We start from the raw sequence: 26,192 nt of genomic DNA, 5'->3' as shown, positions 1-26,192 counted from the left end.
ATTTTTTAAAAAATAAAGATGTAAACATATTCATGAAATAAATGTTTACTTGTGTCTGTGCGAATTTTTACAAATCCACAGGATTCATTAATATCATTTTTATATTTCTATAGATGCAAAAATTACTTCTTTATTTTCTTCTTTAATAAAGACTTAATCACAACTAATTTCTATTTCATCACAACCAAGTGTAAAATGGGTGGTAAAAGGAAACATAAGATAGAAAAAAATTAGGACAGTAAAGAAAAAATAATAACAATAAAAATTCTACATATTTTTAAAATTATAGTGATAATTACCTTTTTTTTGTTTTTATGTAATTTTAGAGTGTATCAAATATGTATCAACCCAAAAAAGGTTGTCTTCCTTTGTCTTTGATTGAGCCACATATATATGATGAAGTTTAACTGAGTGTCGTTATGTTTTATAGACAGTCTGGTCACACCTGGTGATGAGTCATAAACGCTGCGATGTATTTCCCCTCATCTGCCACGAGGGGGCAGTAATCTCATTCAGAATCGGAGCACTTTGACAGACCCCGTACAAGTGAGATTTTGCTTGACTGAAAATGTTTTCAAACGGTTTTTGTCGCTTTTACAAGAGAAAATGCTTCAGTGATGAAGTTTAACTGAGTGCTTTGGTAAATGTACGTTTTAATCCTCCCGACTACACACTGCTTTTTGTAAGGCGTCAAAAGCCAAAAAGGTTGGAAACCACTGGTTTCATCTTTAACAATGTGTTGTATTTTAAAAGCTTGTTATATTATCCATTGTGTCAAATCTTCATCTGAAAAGTAACTAAATCTGTCAAATAAATGTAGTGGAGTAGAAAGTACAATATTTCCCTCTGAAATGTAGTGGAGTGAAATAAAGTAGTATAAAATGGAAATACTCAAGTACAAGTACCTCAAAATTGTACTTGAGTACAGTACTTGAGTTAATGTACTTAGTTTCCAACACTGGTGCTGACGGTCTTTTAAGTTAATATATTTTCGGTCTAAACCGAGTTTCTGTACGTCTCTTCACCTGTAGTGCTCCTGTCTGTCCCGGTGGGGGCGGGGAAGGTGATGCACCTGCTGTGTGACCTGCTTCTCCCGGCGGGGCGGGGTCAGGTGTCTGTTGTTTACCCCGTCTTCTCTTTGCTCTGCTGTGTCTCAGTCGGTCTTGTCGTCAGTTTGATCTATTCCGATCGAAGTGAGAATCATTTCAATGCTCAGAGTTTATCTACATTTAACAAAATCGTTGTTTGTGGTCACAACCGGTCCTGATGTCCCGGAAAAACGCGCAGTTCGGTCTGTAGACAATTTGGGGATTTATTGTTTGACTCCGTACTTCCCGGTCGGTGCTGAGTTTCTGCGGATTGTAGCCACAACAAAGAGCCACAATGAGAGATGTTTACCTGAACAATGAGACGTGCAGGAACGGTAAGAACACATTGTCTTTTGATGATAATAATAGTAAAATAATTACTAATCATAATAAATAGGAAAAACAAACGATGTGTATATATTTTCCCATTTATCTCGTGTTTCCTCATCAAATAGACACTTACTGTATATGCAGTGGTGGAAGAAGTATTAAGATCTTTTATTTAAGTAAAAAACATTAATACTGTAGTCTAAAAGTACTCAGTTACAAGTTAAACTCCTGAATTCAAAACTTTACTGAAGTAAAAGTATAGAAGTATTTTCAGGAAAATGTACTTGAAGTATCAAAAGTGAATACTCATTATGTAAACTTATTTATATTATTATAGTATATTATATTGTTTGTTTTTATCACTAACAGATACATGTAAGAGCATTTTAACGCTATAGTTCATCAATGTGGAGCCAATTTTCGATATTTTGGTAGATTAATAGTAATAGTATTGCATCATATCATATAAGTGTATCACATATTTTTTAATAATAATACTAATAATAAGACACTTTATTTACATAGCACCTTTCACACACTAATGCAGCTCAAAGTGTAAAACAAAGAAGAAGAGAACAGACTATTTAAACAACAGTTAGATTATTTAAAACAATTGTAATGGAGTAGAAATACAAAGTAGGATAAAATGAGAATACTCAAGTAAAGTACAATTACTTGAGTAAATGTACTTAGCTACATTCCACTGCTGCATATATGGAGTAACATTTGTGCTGCAAAAGATTTTTAAACAAGGAAAAAGATTGTGATTTTGAGAGTGATAGCTTAATGCTAAATGCAAATTCCTCTCTGTGTGAATATCCCTGTAGGACTCAATCCGTCTGTATAACACAATCCTAGGTTATTAACCATAGACTGTAAAAAATAACGGACGGAGCTTCCATGGCGTCACCCATTGGTTTATGGACTCCCGGTTGGAGGCCTTGAGTTAGCATTTTGACCGACGCCATCTTGGACTTTTGGAGCCAGAAGTGACCATATTTGGACGAGAGGGCGGAGTTGACCCTAACGCTAGCAGCCAGCTTGGTTACCATGGTGCATTTACAGTCTATGGTTAATGGTTTAAAAAAGTACTTACCGGAAAAACCGAACATCGACTCCTTAGAGGATCTTTTAGTACAACCAAACACTGAACAAGACTTTTTTAGGCGACTAAAATGTTACAGTTAACTTTCATGAACTCAAAACACACTGTGAAATAGCAGCAGCTACGTCTATACTCTGTGAATCTGGGGTTACGCCATGGTTACGTTGCGTAATCAACGTTGTCGCCATGGTAGTGACTTGTCAATCATAAAGTAGCCATGCCCTAAAGCATACACTGCTTTATCATCTATTTTATTCGAAATGGGACCATAATTTCCAAAATGAACATCATGCTGTACTGAAAAAGAATTGAAACTAGCGATTGAGATGATAAATTCATTAGGAAACTGTTTACTGGGGTAATAAATCGAGTGAGAAGTAGGGTCATTTTCTTATAGACTTCTATACAATCAGACTTTTTTTTTCAGCCAGTGAAGTCGCCCCCTGCTGGCCATTGGTTTAAGTCATTTCCACATTGGCTTCACTTTTAAGACCCGGAGCTACCCACTTGTTATAAACTACAGCAACTAAATATTATTTTAATTTTTGAGTTATAGTTTAGTCTATGGTTTGTAAAAAGAGACTGTGATGGTTAATGTCGGTCGAATTACTTCAACAGTTAATCAGTTATTTAAATAGCTGCTGTTCATCATGAATTGATTATTCAACTACTTACTTCAGTTCCAATTGAGATAATGTAGGACAAACATCTCTATTAAAAAGCTTAAAATATCTTAATATATCTTTATCTTCTTACACATAACTCTCAATACAACAGATACCTTAAATGACTCATTAAATGTTTCAGTTTTATATGAGTTTGTTAAAGGAGTCTCACCTGTTGCTTAAAATGTAGAAAATTTACTTTTTAGAGCCTTAAAAATCATGAATGTGAGAGCAGACAGAAAAACATAAACAACATTTAGGATGTCTTTTTCTGTGTTATGAAGAGCTTAAATGTCTGAGACATTATTCTTGTAATTGATGGATCATTCCGGTCATTTTTTCAGGCGAAAAATACATTTGATGGCTCTGTGGTCTCAAATGTGAAAATATGCTTTATTTGTTGGTCTTAAATTATATTAAATTGAATATTTTACGGTTTTTGACTGTTTATGAGGCAAAACAAGAGATTTGAAGACGTCACCTTATGCTCTAGAACACTGATTTCAGATGTTATTATGAGAAACTTTATTCTCCATATTAGTTAAATTATATGCAGACAAATCTCACATTTTTGCATGTTAAGCTGACACTGCACTGATGTATAGACTGTATTTTCCCTGTAATTAGTAACAAATTGCACACTTCTTTCCAGCAAACTATGCAGAAATTATTCAGAAATTAATCAACCAAAATGAATCTGAGGAGTTTCTGTATAAACACGTTGTGATAAAAGAGTTTAAAAGGTTTTTATGGTATTTCAGCTTGTTCCCTTGATATTAAAGTGTTTACTACATCTGAAGTAGAAACTAGAGCTGAAACGATTAGACAGAAGATGAATCTGCATCTAGTTTGATAATTGAATAATTGTTTTAGTCACTTTTACAGCAAAACACTAAATATTTGCTGGTAGCAGCTTCTGGAATGTGAGGATTTCAAGCTTTTCTGTGTCGTACATGATAGTAAACTGAATGTCTTTGGATTTTGGACTGTTGATGAGATAAAAACAAGACATTTGAAGACGTCACCATGAGCTCTAAGAAATTATAACAGGCATTTTTCACTATTGTCTGACATTTTACAGACAAAACCATTAATCAAGTAAATGAGAAAAGAATCGGCAGATTACTCAATAATGAAGATAATCGTTAGTTGCAGCCCTAGTAGAAACATTATTTTTGGTCTTCTCATTAAGAGTTATCCTAACTGCTGCTCAGTGACTGTTATCATAGCCTGTGTGCGCTGAGGCTTCAGTGTTGACAGTGTAAATATTGAACTGCTCTGCCTGCTTATGCCAGTGCTCCTCATCTCATGTTACTCTAAACAGCACAGTGGTCAAACCAGTATTACACAACTGTGCGCCAGTGACACAAACCAAATGTTTAAATGGGTTCAGAGGGAACAGAAAACACTCTGCAAACACTCAGACAAACTCTAACATTGAAAGAGGCTTCAGGTTTCTCTCACGCTGTCAAAGAGGACATGTTCTAAACATTTCCAGCTCTATATTTATATTCTGAGGCTCTACTGGAACATCTTTGCATGATTTACAGTTAAAACCTCCTTATTTATCTTCTACTGGTCCTCTATGCAGCCCCTCAGTTCAGCCTCCGTCTGAAACAGGCTGTTTTAGCTCCTGTCTCTTTAAGACCCGCCTCCTGATGAGCCCACTCTGTTCTGATTGGTCAGCTTCAGGAAGCTGCATTATGGATGGATTCGTAGTTATCACATTATGAAAGTTTTGCAAGATCAGGTCCTGTGATAAACAGATATCTAAATCAGCTAAACAGTCATACTGTCAGCTTTTTCTTGCAGTGATTTCTGAAATATTTGTGAATTCCACCTTAACATGACCCTTTTTCATAGAGCAGGATACAAATAAACAGCACAAAAAAGACAAATCAAAGGCTTATATCAAAGCAAAGGTTTATATCGAAGGCACCCTGGTAGCGCTACGAACCGTATAACTGTTAATCTCTACACTGTAAATTTTCAAATAAACACAAAAATGATTTTAAAAAAGGTTTAGATCTACTGCAGCATGAATTTTATTTAATTGGCCGTTAACTAAGCCCCCCCCCCCTTAGTCAGGTGTCCCATATGGACACACGATTGTTGTTTTAAGACACACTCGAAAAATCGTGAAACCGTCCTTTTAACTTTTCCTCTATCACCATCGTCAGGCTATAATTTCATCTTGTCCTAATATTTTGGTTTATGATCAAATACCTGCAAAACTAATGACATTCCCATCTTCCTTAGCTGTACTGTGTTTAGAGATAGTTACAAAATGTTAGCATGCTCACATTATAAACTCGTTTGCAAGGTTGCAACGTGATAATTGTCCAGAGTTGTGAAATCCAGTCTGTGAATATTATAAACCGCTGTGCAGTGTTTTTCTGATCAGCTTTTAAACGCAATAATCTGTTACTCCAACCGGACTTGCTGGATCATATTTCATTGTCTCACCGGCACTTTAAAGCAGGAGTGCAGGAATTTTGTCTCCCTCTTTAGGCAGTGAGAGTAAAGGGGGGCGCTTGGCTGTGACACTTGCGACACAGGCATGCAGCAGCTCTCATGTGCAACCTGAATATCAGGCACACAGAGAGGGCCAGTAAAAATGGATATGTTGTGACAGTCGACTAGCCCAAAAACATATTTTTTGACAGTCCACCGGCCCATCTGGATTTGTTCCAGTATGCCCGATGGCCAGTACTGGCTGTAACCTACTGTTGCTTCTGTAAAACGGTGGATAAATTGTTTTGAACATCACACAACCCCCACGAAATGACTTGTTTCACTATCAGAATTTGATCCATTCGGTCCGATAACATTTGAAAATTCTAGGAGAGCCGCACGATTAACAGCCAATCAGCCAGCACAGGAATGTTGCCCCTGACATAAGATTTAAAAAGAGCTCTGGCGGTGATAGGCTTAATCAGCACTGTGTGAACTCGTTTGGCAAAGGCTTGAATGTAACGGACGTTCATTTATATGTAAAAGTTCCACACTGCAGGTTTAAACAAGGCGCCCACACAGCCTCCAGTATTCTTTTACACAGGACTGTTTTCAGTCTGAATGCAGTTGAGGACTTTCTGCATGTTGCAGAACAAGAAAGTCGAAAAAAGAAAACTGTGTGTGCAACAGCTTAAAGAGGACAGGAATACCTCACATACATACAGTAGATTAGATAAGCATCCTCTTTGACCCTCGTGAACATGAGCAAATGACAAATTTACGTTACGTGTACTCACGTGGATGCGAGAAGCCTGAATCGGCCTTCAGTCTTGTTTTGATGTTCATTAATTCATTTTTTTAGTACCTTACTATTAAGTATATAAACATACTTTTCTACACACCCTTTTAATCTAGAAAAAGTGAAACATTAGTCTAAACAAAAGCAGCTGTACGAGAAATTTACCAGAATAAAATAATCAGAAATTGGTTTTTTTTTGTTTTGTTTTGTTTAAATCAATAACTTTGATTAAATAATGAGTCAACAAGATTATAAATCTGATCAAATATTCAATGCTTATTTCTTTTTATTATGATCTTTCTCAATTAATCAATTAGTTGTTTCATCTTTAAAATGTCAGAAAACGGTGAAAAATGTTGTTTCCTGTTTCCCAAAACCCAATATGTCTTGTTTTGTTCACAACCCAAAGATATTCAGTTTACTGTCATAGGAGACAAAATAAATAAGAAAATATTCATATTTGAGAAGCTGGAATCAGAGAATTTGGACATTTTCTTTCTTAAAAAAATGACTAAACGATTAATCAATTATCAAAATAGTTGTTTATTAATTTAATAGTTGATGACTAATGGATAAATCAACTAATCATTGCAGCCCTAAACTTAATTAAGTGTGTAAGAGTAAACAGGAAACATTAAGTAACGGTTTAAACAACAGTCTCAAAGTATCAAAGCTAACTGGTTGATGCTCCGTCTCTCTGCAGGGTCGGGAGTGAGGTTGTGGTGCGGCTCTCAGTCTGCTGTGTGTTTGGTCACCGGAGATCAAACACTCGTCTACACATCCATCACACACATGAGCAATGGCACTCAACTGACAGGTATTCACTCAAACACACACACACACACACACGCACCTCTTACATACCTGTGTGAGTAGGCAAGAGGTTTGTTTGTTCAGGGTTAAAACTCTTTGTGTACGACTAATGCAGTGTGTAAACATCCTTGTTGAAGGATCATATAGGGTTTTATTTAAGTCTCTCTGTGTTTATTAAGGAGGCTGGAATGTGCAACTGAAATAATTACAGACTTTGACACTAATCCATTAAAACTGAGGAATGACTGGATTATTTTAAAGACAATAACTACGTCTTTATATTTAAAGATAATTATAAGGATAGAAAATACATGATAATGATATTAGGGTTGCAACTAAGAATTGTTATTATTATCAATTCATCTGACTGTACTTTCTCTATTAATTGATTAATTATTTGGTCTATAAGTTGGAACCAGTAAATGTTGGTGCTATTGCGTAAATATGACTTAAACGATTATCAAAATCATTTATGTTGATTGGCCTGTTGAATAATCACTTCAGCTCTAAATGATATATCAGCAGAAATGGATGTAAACTACAACTTGACTGGTTGGCGGAGGCAGACAACCACAGGGTGGCATTTCTGACTCTCTCTGCTGACATTACATATGCATTGGTAAAAATATATCTATGATACGCTTATATTGGCTGATAGTATCAGCATGGTTGGGCTCACAAGCTCACATTTTGCAGGTTACGGATTCACTCCGAGGGGTATTAATATTATTAGACCCTTTCCACTGCTGGAACTGAACAGCTCTAACAAGTTCTGCTTTTGTTTTCATTGTTTTTGTTCCTGGATCAAAATTTCCAGAAGGTAAGTTCCAGGTACTCTTAGGGGGTTGTAATGCTAATTTGCAACATGGCAGTTAATAACATAAGACGTGTGTTTAGCTCAACACTGCAGGGAAGTGTGTTTCAATATATACCCTCCCTCCTAATGTTATGATAATAGGGTGGACAAAATATTAGGAACACTTTTCAGTCCACCAACCATAATAAAAATAAGATAAAATAAAAAGAAAATATGATACAAAGAGTGTGTACTTCAGTCGGGTAATTTGAGACTTACTAAGCAAAAACTCAGAAAGTATTTCACCATGTGTACACACTCTGTAAATCGGTGCCTAGGTCTGTGAAGCCAAAAGCAAACAGAACCTCCCTTTTCCCAACAGACAAAGACTCACTACTGGTCATGATTAACTGAAATAAGCCTCTCTCAGTTTACCCCAGAATGTCTTTCCACAGGTTTAAACTCACTGAGGGTTTTATCTGTGTCTGATTAATGATCTAGTACCTGCAAAACGAATGACATTCCCATCAGCCTCAGCTATACTTCTTTTTTAGTGCAAATGTTAGCATGTTAACATGCTAAACTAAGATGGTAAACGTTATACCCGATAAGCACAATAACATTTTAATTGTGAGCATGTTACCATTTAGCTCAATTATAACCTCACTGAGCAGCTAGTAAAGTCTCCAGTAGTGAGCTATATGTATCAAACATTACACCACTCTATCTGTGTTTTCTACAGCACTTATTCCCCAAACAGAACATAAAAATGGTGTCTCCTTTTTAATGCTCACAATCTGAAATGGTGTCAGCTTTTGAATGACCTATATCCTATATAAGGTTTAGATAAGATAAGATATACTTAACTGTCCCCTTAATGAAATTTTCCTTTCCTCAGCATTAGGTTCAAGTTGATGTCATAAGAAGGTCAAGTTCAAGGGTTGTCAAGTTCATGCTGTGGAAAAATACCGTATAAGAACAACAGCATGACAAGAGTAAAAAACAACATGATTTTGACAAGAAACACTGAAAATACATTTAAAAAAACAGTTGACAGGACCTTTTAAAAGTAAGATAAAATGGTGAAATAGTCATGCAGATTCAACAAAGAATTAAACAAGATCAAAGAAAGTATCCGGTGGTAACATGAGAGATCTTTATTACACAAACAATATAATGTATGTAGCCTGATAAGAAGGAACGTGATTTAAAATCTGAGAAAGAGCCAGAAGACTACACGTTATCTGGATCACTTTTCCACCAGTACAAATCTAGATGAGTTTTCTGTCACCAGTTGTGTGTATACAAAGAGAATAACCTTTTACAATAATGATGTTTTAGTTTTTGCCATGGAGGAAAAAAAAAAATCTTTTGTTAACAAGAGGTTACTTCCTCAGTACAAACAATGCAGTCAGGAAGAAGAAGAGCGACATGTTGTTTTGTTGTGTCTCCAGTAGATTGAATTTCAAATGAGGTTAACAATACTGAAGCCTTTTTTATACATAGTTCCCCAATTTCAGAGGACAGACAGTGATTAGACCAGTGAATATAAATAATATAAGTTGAACTATTTTGTGGAAAGAAATTAATTTTTGTGTGTGTTTTTATAAGTCTTAAAACATGTCTGGAGGAAATCTGAAAGTAATTCTCATTTCCCAGCTTGTCAGTTGTGAGGACTTTCTGCTTTTATTTGTCTTTTTTGATGGTAAACTGAACGTTTTGGAGTGTTGGTCAAACAAAACAAGACATTTCATATCACCTTGGGTTTTCAGAAATTGTGACGGGCCTTTTTATTACACTTTTCTTACATTTTCTAGACCAATCAATGGTTTAATTAATTAAAAAGTAATCATGGCTGGTGGTTTTATATATAAATATCACAAAATGGAGAAAAATGTTGACCAGTTTCCCAAGTGGACGTCCTCCAATGTCTTGTTTTGTCCTAATCAAGAGTCCACAACCTAAAGGTATTCAGTTTACTGTCATAGAAGATTAAAGAAACCAGAAAATATTCATATTGAAGAAGCTGAACTAGAGAACTTTAGTATTTTTTCTTTTATAAAATGACTCAGAGCAATTATTAGATTATCAAAATAGTTTGTGATTAATTTTCCATTGACTATTGACAAACTGATTACTCAACTAATTGTTGCAGCTTTAATATTCATAGATTCTGGGTTTTTCAATTAAGGAGAAGGAGTAGGTGTCATTTTAAGAATTTTTGTCCACATAATTGAACATTTTTTGAGTATTTTTATGTCTTAAAACATGTCATGTTGATGATATCAAATGTTCAGAAATTGTAATGGGCCTTTTACACTATTTTCTTACATTGTATAGACCAATTAATCAGTTAAGAAAGTAATTTGCATACCAATCGATAATGTAAATAATTGTCAGTTGCAGTCCTAGTTGGCAAGAGTCTACTAGTCCAAACATAACTGAAAGGTCAACATTTACTCATTACTGTTGTGGTACACATCATCTTTTATATCCAGCAACACATGCAAACTAAAATCAGTGTTTCATAACTGCACTATTTCCACATTTGAAGAATATTAACATGTCCACAAACAGGACTCACTGGAGTGACTTATTTACACAATCCTATTGTTTAGTATCTTGTTATCATGAAAACTCATTTAGTGAATTCCTGAGTGTTTTTTTTTTTTCCAGATCTGATAAAGTTAATGAACACAAAGACTGCAGGTACACACCCTCATAAACACACTGACTGCATGTTTCTCTGCAGGTGTTCAGACAGTCAGCGCCTACAACCAGTGGCTGGGTCTGACTCTGGCCCTGCTGTCCGCCTTCCTGATTGGTGGGAGCGTCATTCTCAAGAAGAAAGCTCTCCTCCGATTGGCCAGCAGGGGACACACTAGAGCAGGTAAGCAGAGCTTCAGGAGATGGTTGAAATCCTTTTCTGATGTTATTTTTTTAATACTACTACATACTTTTTATGTATTTCTTTTTGGAGGAGTGTGGATTGGTGTATGTTTGTATTTTTTAATGAAGTAACCTAGGAGACAAGGAGAAAATAAAGTTCATGAGAGCACCAAACGTTGATTCATCCACCGCTGAAAATAGTCCTCAACAAATACACTTTTACTCTTGTTTTTAAGCTAAAAACTACAGTGACCAGATGGAAATTACTGAGGCTTTTTCTAGATATTAAACTAAATATTTGTGAGGTGTTTTTAAAAATTTACATCCTCAGTAGAAAGACACAGTATAGAAGTCGATTGCTTTCTTTAAAGTAGTTCTGGTGAAGATTTGGACAATTTGGCGTCATTTTGATGGTGACAGTCACTTATTATGCGATACGGCAGCTTTATGTCGTTGGTGATTTCAGGAGCATGTCGACATCAGACATATAAATAATTATACTAATAGTAATACATTTGGATACAGTGATTATGTGTTGTAGTCTATTGTATGTAGTCATCTGCAGCTTACAAGGACTGTGGATTTTTGTTTTATCACTTACATTGTAATTGCATTATGAAGGGATCTTCTAATGGTCAGTATGAACAGGAGGAATGATTACAGCAAGAAAAATATGTTTCACTGCTCATTTAGGCTCCTGACTGTTGTTTTAAGACACATTTGAAAAACTGTGAACCTGAGAGGTGTCACAGAAATTGAAACATAGGAGATGAAACATTCAGGTTTCCTTCAGGAAACAGTTAAGCCGAGTTGATAAGCCGCCCACATCCTGACAGAGCTTATCTCACCATCAGTTTACTCAGCAGATGATGACCTAAACAATTGCTTTCTGATTTAGCACCTCAGTTCTCTATCTCTGAAAGTAAATGTCATATTTCATAAAAAGTACATTTATTGCAAAGGTTGACTTTGCTTCAGGTGAGACGGTCCAACCCCTGCTATAAGATACTGTAGGAAACCCTTGACATGAAAAGATAATTGTCCAGAGATACTTGAACGCACCAACAGCCAGCATTTTTCAAAATGGTTGGAACTGTTTTTTGTTCTGATCACAAAATCTTAAATATTATCTGCAGGATGTTATAAGTCTCTGCGAGTTGATTTTCACTTTCAAGGAAATAAACTTAAACAAATGTCTGCCTGGAAGGAAGGAAATCAATCTCTAAAATTCATTGGAGGAGAAACAGTCAACAGGGATGTGAAGAGGATTTGTTTTCAGTTCACTAAAGCATGTAAAAACATTAGTATGGCCCTTTAACACAAGAATAATAAAGTGGTGAGACAGACATGGAGAGAAAGAAAGAGATTTAGACTCTTGATTTCAGCCTTTTTGTGTTATGAAACAACTGGTCAAACATGGAGTTGCGAAAACAAACAAGTTTCTTTTGATTAACTTTTTCACTTAAAGGTCAAATGACAAATACAGGAAACTACAGAAGGCCTTCGACACTACTGATGACTCTTTTAGGATCGTTGTTTCAGGATCAAATCTTACTTATGTGATTTTCAGGAGATGTTTTTGTAATGTTCATATTTAGAGCTGCAATGATTAGTCAACGAGTTTAATTGACAGTTTTATTTTTAAATAAATCTGCAACTATTTTGATAATCGATTAATCACTTTAGTCAGTTTTTAAGCAAAAAAGCCAAAACTTTGCTGTATTTAACTTTTCAAATGTGATGTTTCAATGCTTTTCTTTGTCATACATGATAGTAAACAGAATATCTTTGGGTTTTCATTATCAATTAATCTGTCAGTTCTTTTCTTGATTAATCAATTAGTTGTTTGGTCAATAAAATGTCAGAATAATGGTAAAAAAATGTGATTCACTGTTTCCCAAAACCCAAGATGACGTCCTCAAATGTCTTGTTTTGTCTACAAGCCAAAGATATTCTCTGACATTTTATAGACAAAATGATCAATCGAGAAAGTAATGGGCAGATTAATCAATTATGAAAATAATCGTCATTGCAGCCCTACTCATATTTAAGTCCATTATCCTGAGATAATGATTTAACTATTTTATAATCTTAAACTATCAAAGTGTTATCTCATCATTAGAATTTAACTATCTCTTTACCAGAAGATAAGTTCGAAATTTCCTGTCACTTAATAAGATAATAAGATGGTGTGATGCCTTTATGTGTAAAATGACTGTATGTGTGTTTGTAGGTGATGGAGGTCATGGCTACCTGAAGGACTGGCTCTGGTGGGGAGGCCTGTTAACCAGTAAGAGTTATTTCTTTAATCTGCATTTCTGTGAGTGAAACTAGAATATAATCTGACATTTTAGGAAATGTCCTAGTTTTCTATTTTATCAATAGTCAGATGAGAAGATGGGTATTAGTTTAATCTCTGCCTGCCCAGTGCAGTGATTAGGACGTCTTCAGCCTAGTTTAAAGCATTTTATTCTTCAGTGTGGTCATGTGGTATGGACATGTGAGTGGCTAGAATAAACAGAAACTGCAGAGCATGGTAAATTTAGCTAGCAAAATTATAGGAAAGCAAGCGATAAATATGAACTAAATAAAGAGTAAAGCTTCCCAGATCATTAATGACCCTTCCCACCCTCCGCACTCACACTTTGAGCTTTTACCCTCAGGGATGCGCTATAGACAAGTTACTGTACTGTATTTTCTACTGTTTTTGCATTTTAACTATTTTCTACTGTACTTATGTATTTTGAATAACTGCTGTATTGTCAGTTGTCCTGTTCAGTGTAATTTTTTGGTGCTGCGTAGTGAAAGCAAAGATAATTTTCCACAGTGTGGACAATAAAGTTTGTTCCTTCTTTCCATCTAGTTACATAATTAGGCCAAAATTAAGTCATAAATTATTTGTTAAATACTTTGGTTTATGATCAAATATCTGCAAGGTGAATGACATTCCCATCAGCCACAGCTGTACTTTGTGTTGTGCTATTTAACAAATGTTAGCATGCTAAATTTGGTTGTAAAAATTACAATGTTAACAATGTACTGGTAAACATCAGTACAGCCTCACAGAGCTGCTAGCGTGACTGTAGACTGTCAGTCTGGTTTAACTGATATGGTTCTTCACTGCTGGTGAGGACATGTATAATGCAGTTTAGCCTTTCAGTTAGTTCCTACAACGTTTTCCTGCAACCACAATCACACGCGAGAAAAACAACATCATCAACTCAAGTGGCAGTGTCGAATAGCACTTTTATAAGACCTCTGACCTGGTGTCAGCTTTACAGTGGAAACCAGAACAGTCAGGCAGAATAGACTCGGCAGTGAGACGTCTTGTCCCAGAAAGAGATTTGTTGTCACAGCCGGAACATAAACAAGCTAAATGCTAACATGAGCATGTTAACTTGATCACAAGGACAATGCTAACATGCTGGTGTTTAGTTATAATGGTCAAGTATAATGATTATCATGTTTACCATTCTCTCTCTCTGCAGTGGGAGCAGGAGAGGCCTGTAACTTCGCCGCCTACATGTTTGCTCCGGCCACGCTGGTGACTCCACTGGGCGCCCTGAGTGTCCTCATCAGGTAGCCGTAGATCTCTAATTAATTGAACTGTTCAGATACTTTACTCAGGAGCAGATGAAATGACTTGCGGTCTGTGTGTTTCAGTGCAGTTCTGTCCTCCTACCTGTTGGGGGAGGTGTTAAACGTGGTGGGGAAGCTGGGCTGTCTGCTGTGCGTGTTGGGAAGCATCCTGCTGGTTATCCACGCCCCACAGGAACAGGAAGTGACATCACTACAAGACATGACCAATAAGCTGTTGGAGCCTGGTGAGAGAAAAAAAATGTTGTCAGCTTCACATTGCAGAGAAATATAAAATAAAAACTGTCAGAAAGAGACAAGAAAACTAAAACTTTTTAATGTTTCGTAACTTCAGATCAAACATCTAAATTTAACCTTTTTCCACTTTTTCTTTGTCTTTTCCTCACAAAGTACAGCATAAATTAGCTTTGCAGGTCTGTTTCTGTTTTGTTTTTTCCCCACATGAGTATCTATAAATAAGTTTATATGCAACTGTTTTTTTGCACATTTTCAATTTGTAAAAAAGATAAAACTGGAAAATGGCAGAAATTCATAAAAAAGTTAAAATATTGCAAAAAGGTTTTTATTTGTATCTGAGGTGTAACAGTAGCTGTGTGGATAAAAAGCAAATGTAAACAGACCGAGTGAATAAATGATGATGTACATGAATCATGTGACCTAAACGTCACTGAAGAGCTGAAAACATCAGGTCTGTGTGGAGCGATGATGATGAGACTTTAACCTTCCTCACATCAATACATGAAACAAACAGAAATGTCATATTTCCATCATGTTTTCCGTCGTTTGAGCTTTGACTGCTGCTCTTTTAATGACATCATCTCATTGTGTCCTCTTCTTCTGCAATGATTTAATGGCATTGACTGGAGAATTAGTGCCACCTGCTGTTTATCTGCTAATATTCACACAACAGGAGTGGATGGAAACAAGTATTAATTCACTTTTTTTTTGCCAACTTTCTGGAAAGTTTTTTAAAATTTGATCTGTATTTGGATGGTAACTCTCTAGGTTTTCTCAGTTATGCAAAACTAATGATAGTTTACCAGTCGTGTGTGCTCTTTTCTGACTGTCAAGACTTAAAAAATCTGTATTTTATTGTGTTTCCTGGTTTGCTGGGGGTAAAGTTGGGTTCACAATTTTTCAAGTATATCTTAAACCAGCAGTCAGGTGTCCATATGAACAGTGAAAGAGGTTTTCCTCGATGTAATCATTCCTCTTGTTCACACTGGCTATTAAAAGATCCTTCAAATGTGCTTTCAATGTAAGTGATGGAGGCCAAAGTAGATGTGAAGCTTATATGAGTCTTCAACAGTCTGAGTTAGTCATATCAAGTGGATATCTGACACATTTACAGTCTTTTTAGCATCAAATTCCCTCTTTGTGTTTCCTCGGACAGTGTTTCCCTGTTGAGCTGCAGGTGGAAGTATAGTAACAAAAAGAGGAACTTTGCCACTAAAAAGACTGTAACGTTGAAAGATATCTACTTGATTTGACTCATTTGGACGCTGAAGCTTCATATTAGCTTCAGATAAACTTTTAAATACATTTTTGCACAGAAGGAGGACTGTGGATTTTGTCCCCCATCACTTCCATTGTAAGTGCATTATGAAGGGATCTTCTAATGGTCAGTATGAACAGGAGGAATGATAACAGCAAGAAAAACAGGTTTCAATGTTCATTTGAGCTCCTGACTTCTTTTAAGACAGACTTGAATAATTGTGAACCCTCCTTTAATTTAAACCTGGCCAACACAGCCGGATTACTGTTGAACATTCACAAAGAACAACAACTGAAATATGAGTCCGGCTCTTTGTCTACAACATGATAGTGAAACAAGCACAGACAGAGTCAGAGAGACACTTGATCTGCCCTCAAAAAGCTCTTTTATAAATACTTTGTGCTCCATAAAAAGAAGTTTTCTTAGAAGAGGAACACAGATTCATGTTTTTATTTCCGTTAAAGATGGTTTGATTCTTCATGTGCGTTTACGGTAATAACTCTGTGTTGTTTATTTGTGTCAGGTTTCCTTGTGTACATGTCGGGGGTGTTGGTGCTGTGTGCCATCCTCGTGTTGTATTTCTCTCCTCGGTTCGGCCGCTCCAACATCCTCATCTACATCAGCATCTGCTCACTGCTGGGAGCCTTCACCGTCTCCTCCGTGAAGGGCCTCGCCATCGCCATCCAAACCGGTGAGACAGACAGAACGCGTCCACATGTTGTTATACTCATTTTAAATTTGCACAGTAAAAATAAAAACTGAATATTCAACACCCAGAATTTAAAACAAAAGCAAAAAATATTGGGAAGTTAAGATGTGGAACAAATGTGAAGCTCTAATTTCTGCTTTTTCTTTTCTTTTCCTGACACTAACTGATCCAGTCCGCCTGAACGGACAAAAACAAAGAATAAAAAACAGTGTCTGACAATAAAAATACACAATATGCAAAATTATTTTCTTCTCCTAAACCTCAGATTTTTTTTTCTTGTTCCAAGTCAGATTCAACAAACTGTTTAACGTTACAAAATTTGTTGTAAATATCTGGTTTCAGCCTGTTGAATTTCACCTGTTCATTGTTTTTTAAATGTTCTTTATTGAACAGAACAACAATACATTTCAAATAATGAACCCTGCCAGGAGATACAGACATGTATTATGTTTTTTATAGCTTTTGTATTATGTGAAATAGAAATATGCCAGTGTAAATATTAATTTAATTTCAAAAGCAGGTAAACACGGGAATTAAGACTTATTTATATAATAGTTTGTATCAACATTTTAAGTAACTGTGACGTGTGAAACCAAAAATCATGTTTTCAGATTTGAGAGTAAAGTTTGGTAATAAGTATATAAAAATATTAAAATATTTCCAGAATATGTGACTAACTTTGCAATGCCAAAACAAGTGAGTTGTTACAGAAGGTACAGTTTGTAAGTGCAAAGTTCCCAAATTTTTATGATGTTTGGCGGGAAAACATTTTTATGACTTTTCTTTAACTCACCTGTTAATGAGGAAGCTGAACGTTCCTGAGATTTTATCATCAGCATCATCGACGCCCCAAAAATGTCCGTATAAGGCGACCTGTTCCGCTTTATTCACAAAACTGTTCCCAAAAAGAATGAAAAGTAGAATTTGAGGTCGCTGCTGTCAGAAACCAGCAGACACATCGATTGAAGCTGAGAAGCGCTGCACTGACACAGAAATAAAGAGGAAACGCTTTGACATGAAGTTAGATGCCAAAAAAAACATCTTTCCAAAGCAAAGCGCTCTGGGACTAATATGAGAGGCATCATGTGACCGTCACAGAGATATTAGAGGAGAGAATTTTACAGCCTACAGTAGCTGATGTCACACTGTCAGCTGCAACACAACATGATGCTGGACAGGAACAGGAGGAATAATAACAACAAGATAAACATGTTTCAATGTTCATTTTGGCTCCTGACTGTTGGTTTAAGACAGACTTGAATAACTGTGAACTCGTCCTTTAAGCAAAAACACTAAACAATGGAATACAGTCAACACAAAACTCAATGTAATCACAAATAATATAAATATTACAATAAAAATGTCAAACAGATTCTAAGAGAAAGGAGCTGTACAGAGTTTAAAATGAAAATATTTGCCAGCTTTTATTTTGCACTTCCCAACAGGAAACGGTCTACACGGAAGTGAATTTAAAGTTTGTTATCAGCATTGATTATCTTCTCTTTTCTTTTCTTCTCTCTCCGTCTCTCAGTGTTATATGATGTGTCTGTGCTCGCTAGTCCTCTCACCTGGATCCTGCTGCTCACTCTCATCGTCTCCATAGTAACACAGGTAAGCTGGGATGTTCTTTTTATCCTGTTTTTGAAATGTATCTTTTTAATCCGTCAGAGAACATCTCCCTCACCTGTGTGTGTCTGCCTGCAGGTGAACTACCTTAACAAGTCTCTGGACACCTTCAACACCCTGCTGGTCTACCCCATCTACTACGTGCTCTTCACCTCTGTAGTTCTGTCCACCTCCATCATCCTCTTCCAGGAGTGGAGGAGCATGGCGGTGGTGGACATCGTCACGACGCTGGGATCCTTCCTGGTCATCGTGGTGGGCGTGGCCATGCTGCACCTGTTCAAAGAGCTGCAGGTAGGTGACATCACCTCCACATTGATGTGTTTTTTTTTAGTTCCACTCAGAGTTCCTGATTACACAAGATGGTCATACTTTCCTTCAGACTGATATATGTCGATAATTATTAAATCGATTGGAAATATGGTTCATGGATCTCAGAGGATGACGCATGAAGAGTTTTGTGATCCTCTAACTTTTCCTCTGGCACCACCTACAGGCCAAAATGTCGACCTACTTTGAGATTAATGATAAATTACATTAAAACATCAACACTTTACTTTCAATACTCCTATTTATCATTAATAATTAGTTAACAAACAGTTAATAAATGATTTACAACTCACTATAATGTAGTTGTTAGCAGATATAAGAGTTTATTAATGTATCAGTCAACAACTATAACTCCTAAAATGTATACAGGAAGTAGGTAGGAGTTTTCCAAAACGTGTCTGACTGCTGAACACTGACCAAATATTTGATGCCAGCTTTGAGCACTTAACAAAAAACAAATTCTCTGATTAGATAGTTCCTAATATCAAGAATTTCCCATTTTACCTTAAAACTGTTTTATAAACCAATTTCATTCTGGATAAATTAAAAAAAAATAAACACACACATTGTCTGTACAACGTCGGCCTCCCAATAAACAGTGCTGAAATAAAACTGGCCCCTGCTTTTAGACTCTTAGTCTTGTTAAATTCCTCAAAAAAGTTAAGTATTGGCACCAAAAGCTGAAACAATATTTAGTCCTAACAGTATAAGCTTGTTGAAATGCTAAATGTGAGCATTTTAGCGTTAGCATTAAGCTCAAAGCTGTGATCAGATAGTAATTTATGTAATTTTTCTGTTAAAGCTGGGCAGTTATTTAGCATATATTGTCTGTCCATATAACAGTATTTTTTTTTGTAACTGTCATATTGTGGTACACTATAGTCAAAAGTATGTAGACTTGTATTATTTGGTGTCCACATACTTTTGGCCATATATTGTATCATAGTTCACAGATCAAAGCAGCATTAATCTGTATTGTTTACAAGTTTTACAGCTACAAAGTGCAGCATTAAATAATTTTTTAGAGGCAACGTAAGAAAAGCTGTTGACGTTTTGCAGATGACGATGGCTCAGCTGACCAATCAGCTGTCTCAGCCTGTGGAGAGGGAGGAGCCTGCAGACGAGGTCTCAGCCAATGAATGCGCAGGAGGAGAAGAGCGAGGAAGGAGGAATAAAAAGGAGGATAAATACGGACTGATGGACAACATGGTGATAGAGAGTCTTCCTCCTATGAGGGAGGAAGGACCGAGAGTCTTCATCATCAGCTGAAACAGGACGGAGACGCAGGTTTGTGTTTCCTGTCTGGACCGCTCGGTCACTGATACTGTTGTGCACTTTTTTAAAGATCGGGGCCTCTGGTTTGACGGCGTTTCAGTTTTGTTTTGTTTTGGTTTTTTTTGTTTTTTAAATGCTTTATTGAACAATAGATTTATAAACAAAGCAAGTCAACCATGGTATTAACAACCTGGACATGTGTCTGAGTAGTAAGAGAAAACAAAAATCTAACATAAAATAAAACTATAAAAAGTAAGAAAATAAATTGAAATATATAAATTGTAAATAATACAACATAAACAATACAATAAATAAAATTAAAAAGATATAAATTTATAAATTCACATAAATCAATTTAAATTAAAAGTTAGTTCATTAAGCGTCTATTAATTTCATTCCAGTTCACATTTAAGGTCCATCAGCTTTCACACAAAACAAATCACATTTACTTGAATGTATCCTACAGAAATTTAAGGAAAACACTGATTCCACATTTACACTCAGTCACATCAGGCGTCAACTAACAATTGTTTTCATTATCAAATAATCTGTTGATTATTTTCTCGATTAGTTGTTTGGTCTGAAAAAGGTCAGAAAATGGTGAAATATGTCGATCATTTTTTCCCAAAGCACAAGATGATGTCTTTAAATGTCTCGTTTTGTCACAACCAACAGTCCACAACCCAAATATATTCAGTTTACTCTCATAGAGACTAAAGAAACCAGATAATATTCACATTTAAGAAGTTGGAATCAGAGAATTTGGAAATTTTCCTCTGAAAAAATGACTCAAAATGATTAATCAGTTATCAAAATAGTGGGCAGCTGATCAGTTAATCGCTGCAGCTCTAGTTGTTTGTTAGCTCGCTGCTGTTGCCAGCTGTTAATCGTTGTAATTTAACTGCTTAAATGCAGAAATTGTTCTTCTTCAGGTGTTTTTGTCAGTTACCAAACTGGCCTCTGGACTGATTTATGATCTGACCAAAGGAAAGACGTATGTGGCTGAGTGTAAAGTGTATTAAAACACATCTGGGTTTTCTCCAGATATGAGACACTTTAAATGACAAGTGTAAATGGAGCCACTGGATCCATCATATGAAAAATAAGTCCTCGCTACACCTTCAGATTGCTTTATTTATTGTTTAATTTCCCCCTGAAGGTGGCGACTGGACAGTGTCAAAACTGTCATTTCATTCACTATCAATTACTTGAAGCCTTCATTTTGTTTTTATTTTACCTTTATTTAACCAGGAAGTCTCTTGTAGGGCTGTCGCTTTTTAGTCAAAATTCAAGCTTTTGTTCGAACGTGGAGAAAAATTAAATATTCCAAATGTAATGACCTGTATGAATTCAAAATTTACAGTCCATAAGCACATAAGACTGTTTGAAGTAGTTTGCCATCTGATCCAGCAGAGGAGCTGATCAGCTTGACCTATCGCAGCTCTGTGAGCCGTCAGTAACTAACTAACTAATAAATGACAGTGGAGAAGGACAGTAGTGATCTGATAATCACAACACCAAAGCATCTGAGAAGCTGTTTGTGGAAGTATTTTGGGTGCAAAATTACCAACAAAGAAAAGGCTGTTTGCCAACTTTGTGAAAAACAGCTGATTTACTCTAAAACGACAACAAATCCGAGGACTTAGCAGCTTGTTTCACCACACGAGTGACAACATCGGCTCCACAACCTCGTCTGACACAGTGCAACGTCCGGACACATAGTACAGCTGTATGACAACACACAGGGAACAGCGAGATGCTCAGAAACTGACGGATCATTGGCCATATATATGCTGACAGTCGCAGCACGTTGTATCTGAGGCATCTTACAATATATGAGTTGAGTTTGAATTAATTCGAACAAATTACTTGTTGGTTTGAATTCGTTCGAACTTGACTTTTTGATAAAGCGACAGCCCGAGTCTCTTGAGATACATTATCTCTTTTACAAGACTGAACTGACCTCCTTTATTTTAAATTTTTTTATTGTCAACAAATCCCACAAAAAGAGCAAAGTCAACAACAGTCAGTCTGACTTCCATGATACATGAGATCACTTCTTACTGTATCTAGATATACTCATAAATACTCATCATCTCAGCTGATAAGTCGTCTGATAATGTGGAGCCTTTTACTATAGCTGCAGACTAGAGATGCCACCTGAAACTAGCTGTGAATAAGTAATAACACGCAGTATTTTTAGGTCACACACACACACACACACACACAGAGGGAGCAGCAGTGTAACATGAGAGCAGAGACCTCAGCAGAAACACTGAAACTGTCTTAAGTGTCGTTACGTTTCACTCGAGTCGACGATGACGGTGTTCAGGGCAGTCAGAGGTTTTCAAAGTCTTAATGCCATGGGCCCTGAGACGACTACGACACCCCCCCAAACACCCCCTGACCAGTGTCAAATATTGATAAGAGTCACGATATTTGTTCAGTGTTCACATGGGATTTGTTGACAATAAGACTTCTGCTTTAAAGAAGCAAATACAAAACAAAGAGCACTATGTTCACTTTAATTATCATTTCAAGTCCTTCCTAATATTCACACGTATCCCTATATTCACTTCCAGCATACAGTATATGGTGACTTAAACATTTTATTAATTCATATTATTTATGAATTAAAGATATTTCTTTTCACTCAGTGTTGTATTTCTGCTGAGTGAATTTATCCAACTTCATCAGTTTTTTTTTTATGTGCATGTTTTTATTTTCTGTTGTAGAGCCTCAGCAGTGAGTGAGTGAAGTATTTTTCTTATATTTTATATGTTTATTGCACTAATGAAACAGAGCTGAGGATTTAACAGACAATAGCTGTCAAACTAGAGGCCCATAAATCAAACAGACCTGTAAGTGTGATGTTGCTGAAGGAAAAAAAAAAAGAATCGTTTCAGGGATTCAACCTTGTTTTTAGAAGATCAGACTTTGGTTCACTGCTTTCTGTGGTGCCGGGAAATAAGAGCAGAGTGAGACGTCTTTGCTTCCTCCTGAGTCTTCTTCTGGTTGTAAACTTGTGTTTAGATTGATAACGTACTCCTCTCTGCTGATGGCTGGAGTCTATGAAGCAGCCAGACTACAACACACATACATACCGTTAATCATTCAGTGTACATGGAAACCTCACGGGGAAATATGTCTTGCAGCCAGTTGAAACGCGTCACACATACAACTGCACATAAAACATAACAAAAGACATAAAAAGAAATGTTAAAACTTGACAAAACCAGTTTATTTCTTCTTCCTAAAGGGGTTTTTTAATGAGCTGATCAGATTTTTAAAGCTGTTTTGTTTTTGTTTTTTCTAAAACTTTCATTAAACAATCAAAATAACACATTTGACTTCCAAATCAGCAGATTATCACTAAGTGTGTGGCACAAATATTTGTTTAAGATTGTGTCCTAATGCTGAAAACTGATGACACGTCCTACAGAGAACTCTTTTATTCTCTCCTCTTTCAGTTGAAGCTGCTGATGTGATTGTTCTGTTTCAAGCAGACCAATCAGAAAGCTGTTATAACGATGTCGGTCAGTCAACCGCCCTCTAAACCGAAATTAGGTTCAGACATCCACTGTCCTTAGATCCTCTGATTTTTCCTCTGGTGTCAACATGAAGTCAAAATTTTCACTCATCTTGTTAAATATCTCAACATCTACCAGATAGATTACAATTCAAACCTTCATGTTCCCCTCAGGATGAATTGTTAACAACAACTTTTCATCTAGCGCATTAGCGTGCTATTTTTAATCTGTAGGTCGTGTAACATGTGACGCATCTGTCACCTAAATCGAGTCTCATTTCTCTCCATATTAGTTTAGTTTTGATACATTCTTCACACAACTACTTCTGTCACTTTCTGCAGCTGAAGACTTTTCACATTTTTGTGAACAACACAGTGAAACACTGTGAATGCATTCAAGGAGAAACCGTCTGCAAACGTGCGACGTGTCTCACTCCTCTCTAGTAACAGGAAGTTGTTGAGAGGACAGCTAACAGCGCTAGCAGCACTGGAGGAGATATTATTATTTTCACACAGCTAGCAAACCAAAGAAAACAGATTAAATATTATACATCTGCTGTTTGACAAAATAATATTAACTCTATTTCTAGTCCACTTGCTAGCTTTTTCTGGAGCTTTCAACCACAAACCAATACTTTTGTTTGCAGAAAAAAAAAAACTTTTGGCCACATGGAGCATGTAAATATATATACATCACTTTAAATAATAAACATATATATATTTTTACACTCCAGCTTTATTTCAAGAGACTTGTCCTTCAACCCTGGAGAAACTGCAACCCCGATGAGTTTCATACACTGACTGATGATCAATAGTGTGAGTGTGTGTGTGTGTGTGTGTGTGTGTGTGTGTGTGTGTGTGTGTGTGTGTGTGTGTGTGTGTGTGTGTGTGTGTGTGTCTGCAGCTGAAGACTCTTCTGTTTATGAAGCACAGAGGAACAAATTAACCGAACTAATTAGTCTGTGTGTCACCGCAGATTCTCTGTGTTCTGATACACAAACTGACGAGCTGCTTAAAGGAACATAACGCTGTTTTATCGTGTTTTAGCAGATTCACCACATATCACGTGTACTTTACATTAAGACCCAACATTTTCCACCATCACAGTGTTTTCCACAGCATTTTTACATGGTACTTGTGTATCGAAGCTTGTGTAATCAATCAACAGAAGGTCCACTGAACTTCATTTTTTCAAACTAACTGGCAGAAAAAGCAGACATGACCCCACTGATTTAAGCTGCTTGTACTTTGATTATTCAAATTAACTCAAACCAAATGCTGCCTGGAAAGAAGGAAACAAAAACAACACTGTATGTGTTATGTTTTGTAAAATGGTTGGTTTTATGCAAAGTATGTGTGATTTGAAGTTAAACTGCTAAAACAAAGTGTAAAAAAACAAACTCTGATTTAGTTTTATTTATAGTTGTCTGATCTTGTTCTCAACGATGTCTTTATGTTGCAAATCATTTCAATAAAGAACTGTGACCAGATTCTCAAAGCTGTTGAAGTGTTTTATTGCTGTTTGTTCTGTTGCTTCGGTCTTTTTTGACATTTTTGTTTTTAATTGTGAACGAATCGTTTGATTAACACTAAAACGTGTTCGCAGCCTCACAGAGTTTCTAACATGACTGTAATATTTCAGTACATGTGAATAATAGTGTCTTTTTGAGGTATTTGTACTTTACTTGAGTATTTCCATTTGATGCTACTTTATACTTCCACTCCACTACATTTCAGAGGGAAATATTGTACTTTCTACTCCACTACATTTATTTGACAGCTTTAGTTACTTTTCAGATGAAGATTTGACACAATGGATAATATAACAAGCTTTTAAAATACAACACATTGTTAAAGATGAAACCAGTGGTTTCCAACCTTTTTGTCTTTTGACGTCTTACAAAAAGCAGTGTGTAGTGTGAGTTGTTAACAGCTCCACCAAATAGTGATTTTTCCCTCTAAACTTCTCACATGCTTTCATTTCAATAAATGTTCAAATGATCCAATATTTCAGCAAAAATCAAAGATTAGAGAAAAAGTCCAAAAACTGAAAACAGATTTGTGTATCAGAACTTTGTTTTTTCTTCTTTCCTCTCCCATTAATCATCTCACCACCCCTCAGATTTATCTGCTGACCCTTTGGAGGGGCCCGACCCCTAGGTTGGGAACCACTGGACTAAACTAGCTAACTGTATATAAAGTAGTGTAAACTAGCTCCACCTTCAGCAGCTACAACAGTAACATGCTGCTCTAACACTGATGCTTCACTATTAATAATCTAATGATGTCATATATAATAATATATCAGTCAGAGGGACCAAACCACTACTTTTACTGCAATACTTTAACTACATCAAACTCATAATACTTATGTACTTTTACTGCAATACTTAAACTACATCAAACTCATAATACTTATGTACTTTTACTGCAATACTTAAACTACATCAAGCTCATAATACTTATGTACTTTTACTGCAATACTTTAACTACATCAAGCTCATAATACTTATGTACTTTTACTGCAATAATTTAACTACATCAAGCTCATAATACTTACTAATACTAGGAGTTTGCGTTGCTGCATTTGTACTTTTACTCAAGTAAAGAATCTGAATACTTTTTCCACTGCTGTCATTGATTAAATGTTTCATAAACAGAATTTTCAGCAGTAGTTTTGTCGTACTTGAAAGTG

The 26,192-nt window shown here is 36.1% G+C and overlaps 1 protein-coding gene and 1 long non-coding RNA gene across 2 annotated transcripts; one reads left to right on the top strand and one right to left on the bottom strand.

The window, feature by feature from the left end:
* The first annotated feature begins 886 nt into the window (after positions 1-886).
* On the top strand, positions 887-24,987 carry nipal4 (NIPA like domain containing 4). Its single transcript, XM_042431442.1, has 11 exons — positions 887-1,423; positions 7,145-7,258; positions 10,803-10,940; positions 13,173-13,229; positions 14,428-14,518; positions 14,603-14,763; positions 16,555-16,722; positions 18,272-18,351; positions 18,445-18,657; positions 19,753-19,980; positions 23,439-24,987. Exons 1-10 carry the CDS (start codon positions 1,384-1,386, stop codon positions 19,960-19,962), a joined length of 1,272 nt encoding a protein of 423 aa, XP_042287376.1. The 5' UTR covers positions 887-1,383; the 3' UTR covers positions 19,963-19,980; positions 23,439-24,987.
* Positions 11,033-14,694, bottom strand: LOC121910292. Its single transcript, XR_006099633.1, has 3 exons — positions 14,622-14,694; positions 14,410-14,532; positions 11,033-11,072 (listed from the first exon to the last, which is right to left on the bottom strand). It is a non-coding gene; the product is annotated as an uncharacterized LOC121910292 (long non-coding RNA).
* Positions 24,988-26,192: the final 1,205 nt, after the last annotated feature.

Source organism: Thunnus maccoyii, chromosome 13 (genome assembly GCF_910596095.1).
Source record: "Thunnus maccoyii chromosome 13, fThuMac1.1, whole genome shotgun sequence".
Classification (NCBI taxonomy): Eukaryota; Metazoa; Chordata; class Actinopteri; order Scombriformes; family Scombridae; genus Thunnus; species Thunnus maccoyii.
Note: the sequence above shows the minus strand (reverse complement) of the source record. Positions and strands in the feature narration are given on the sequence as shown.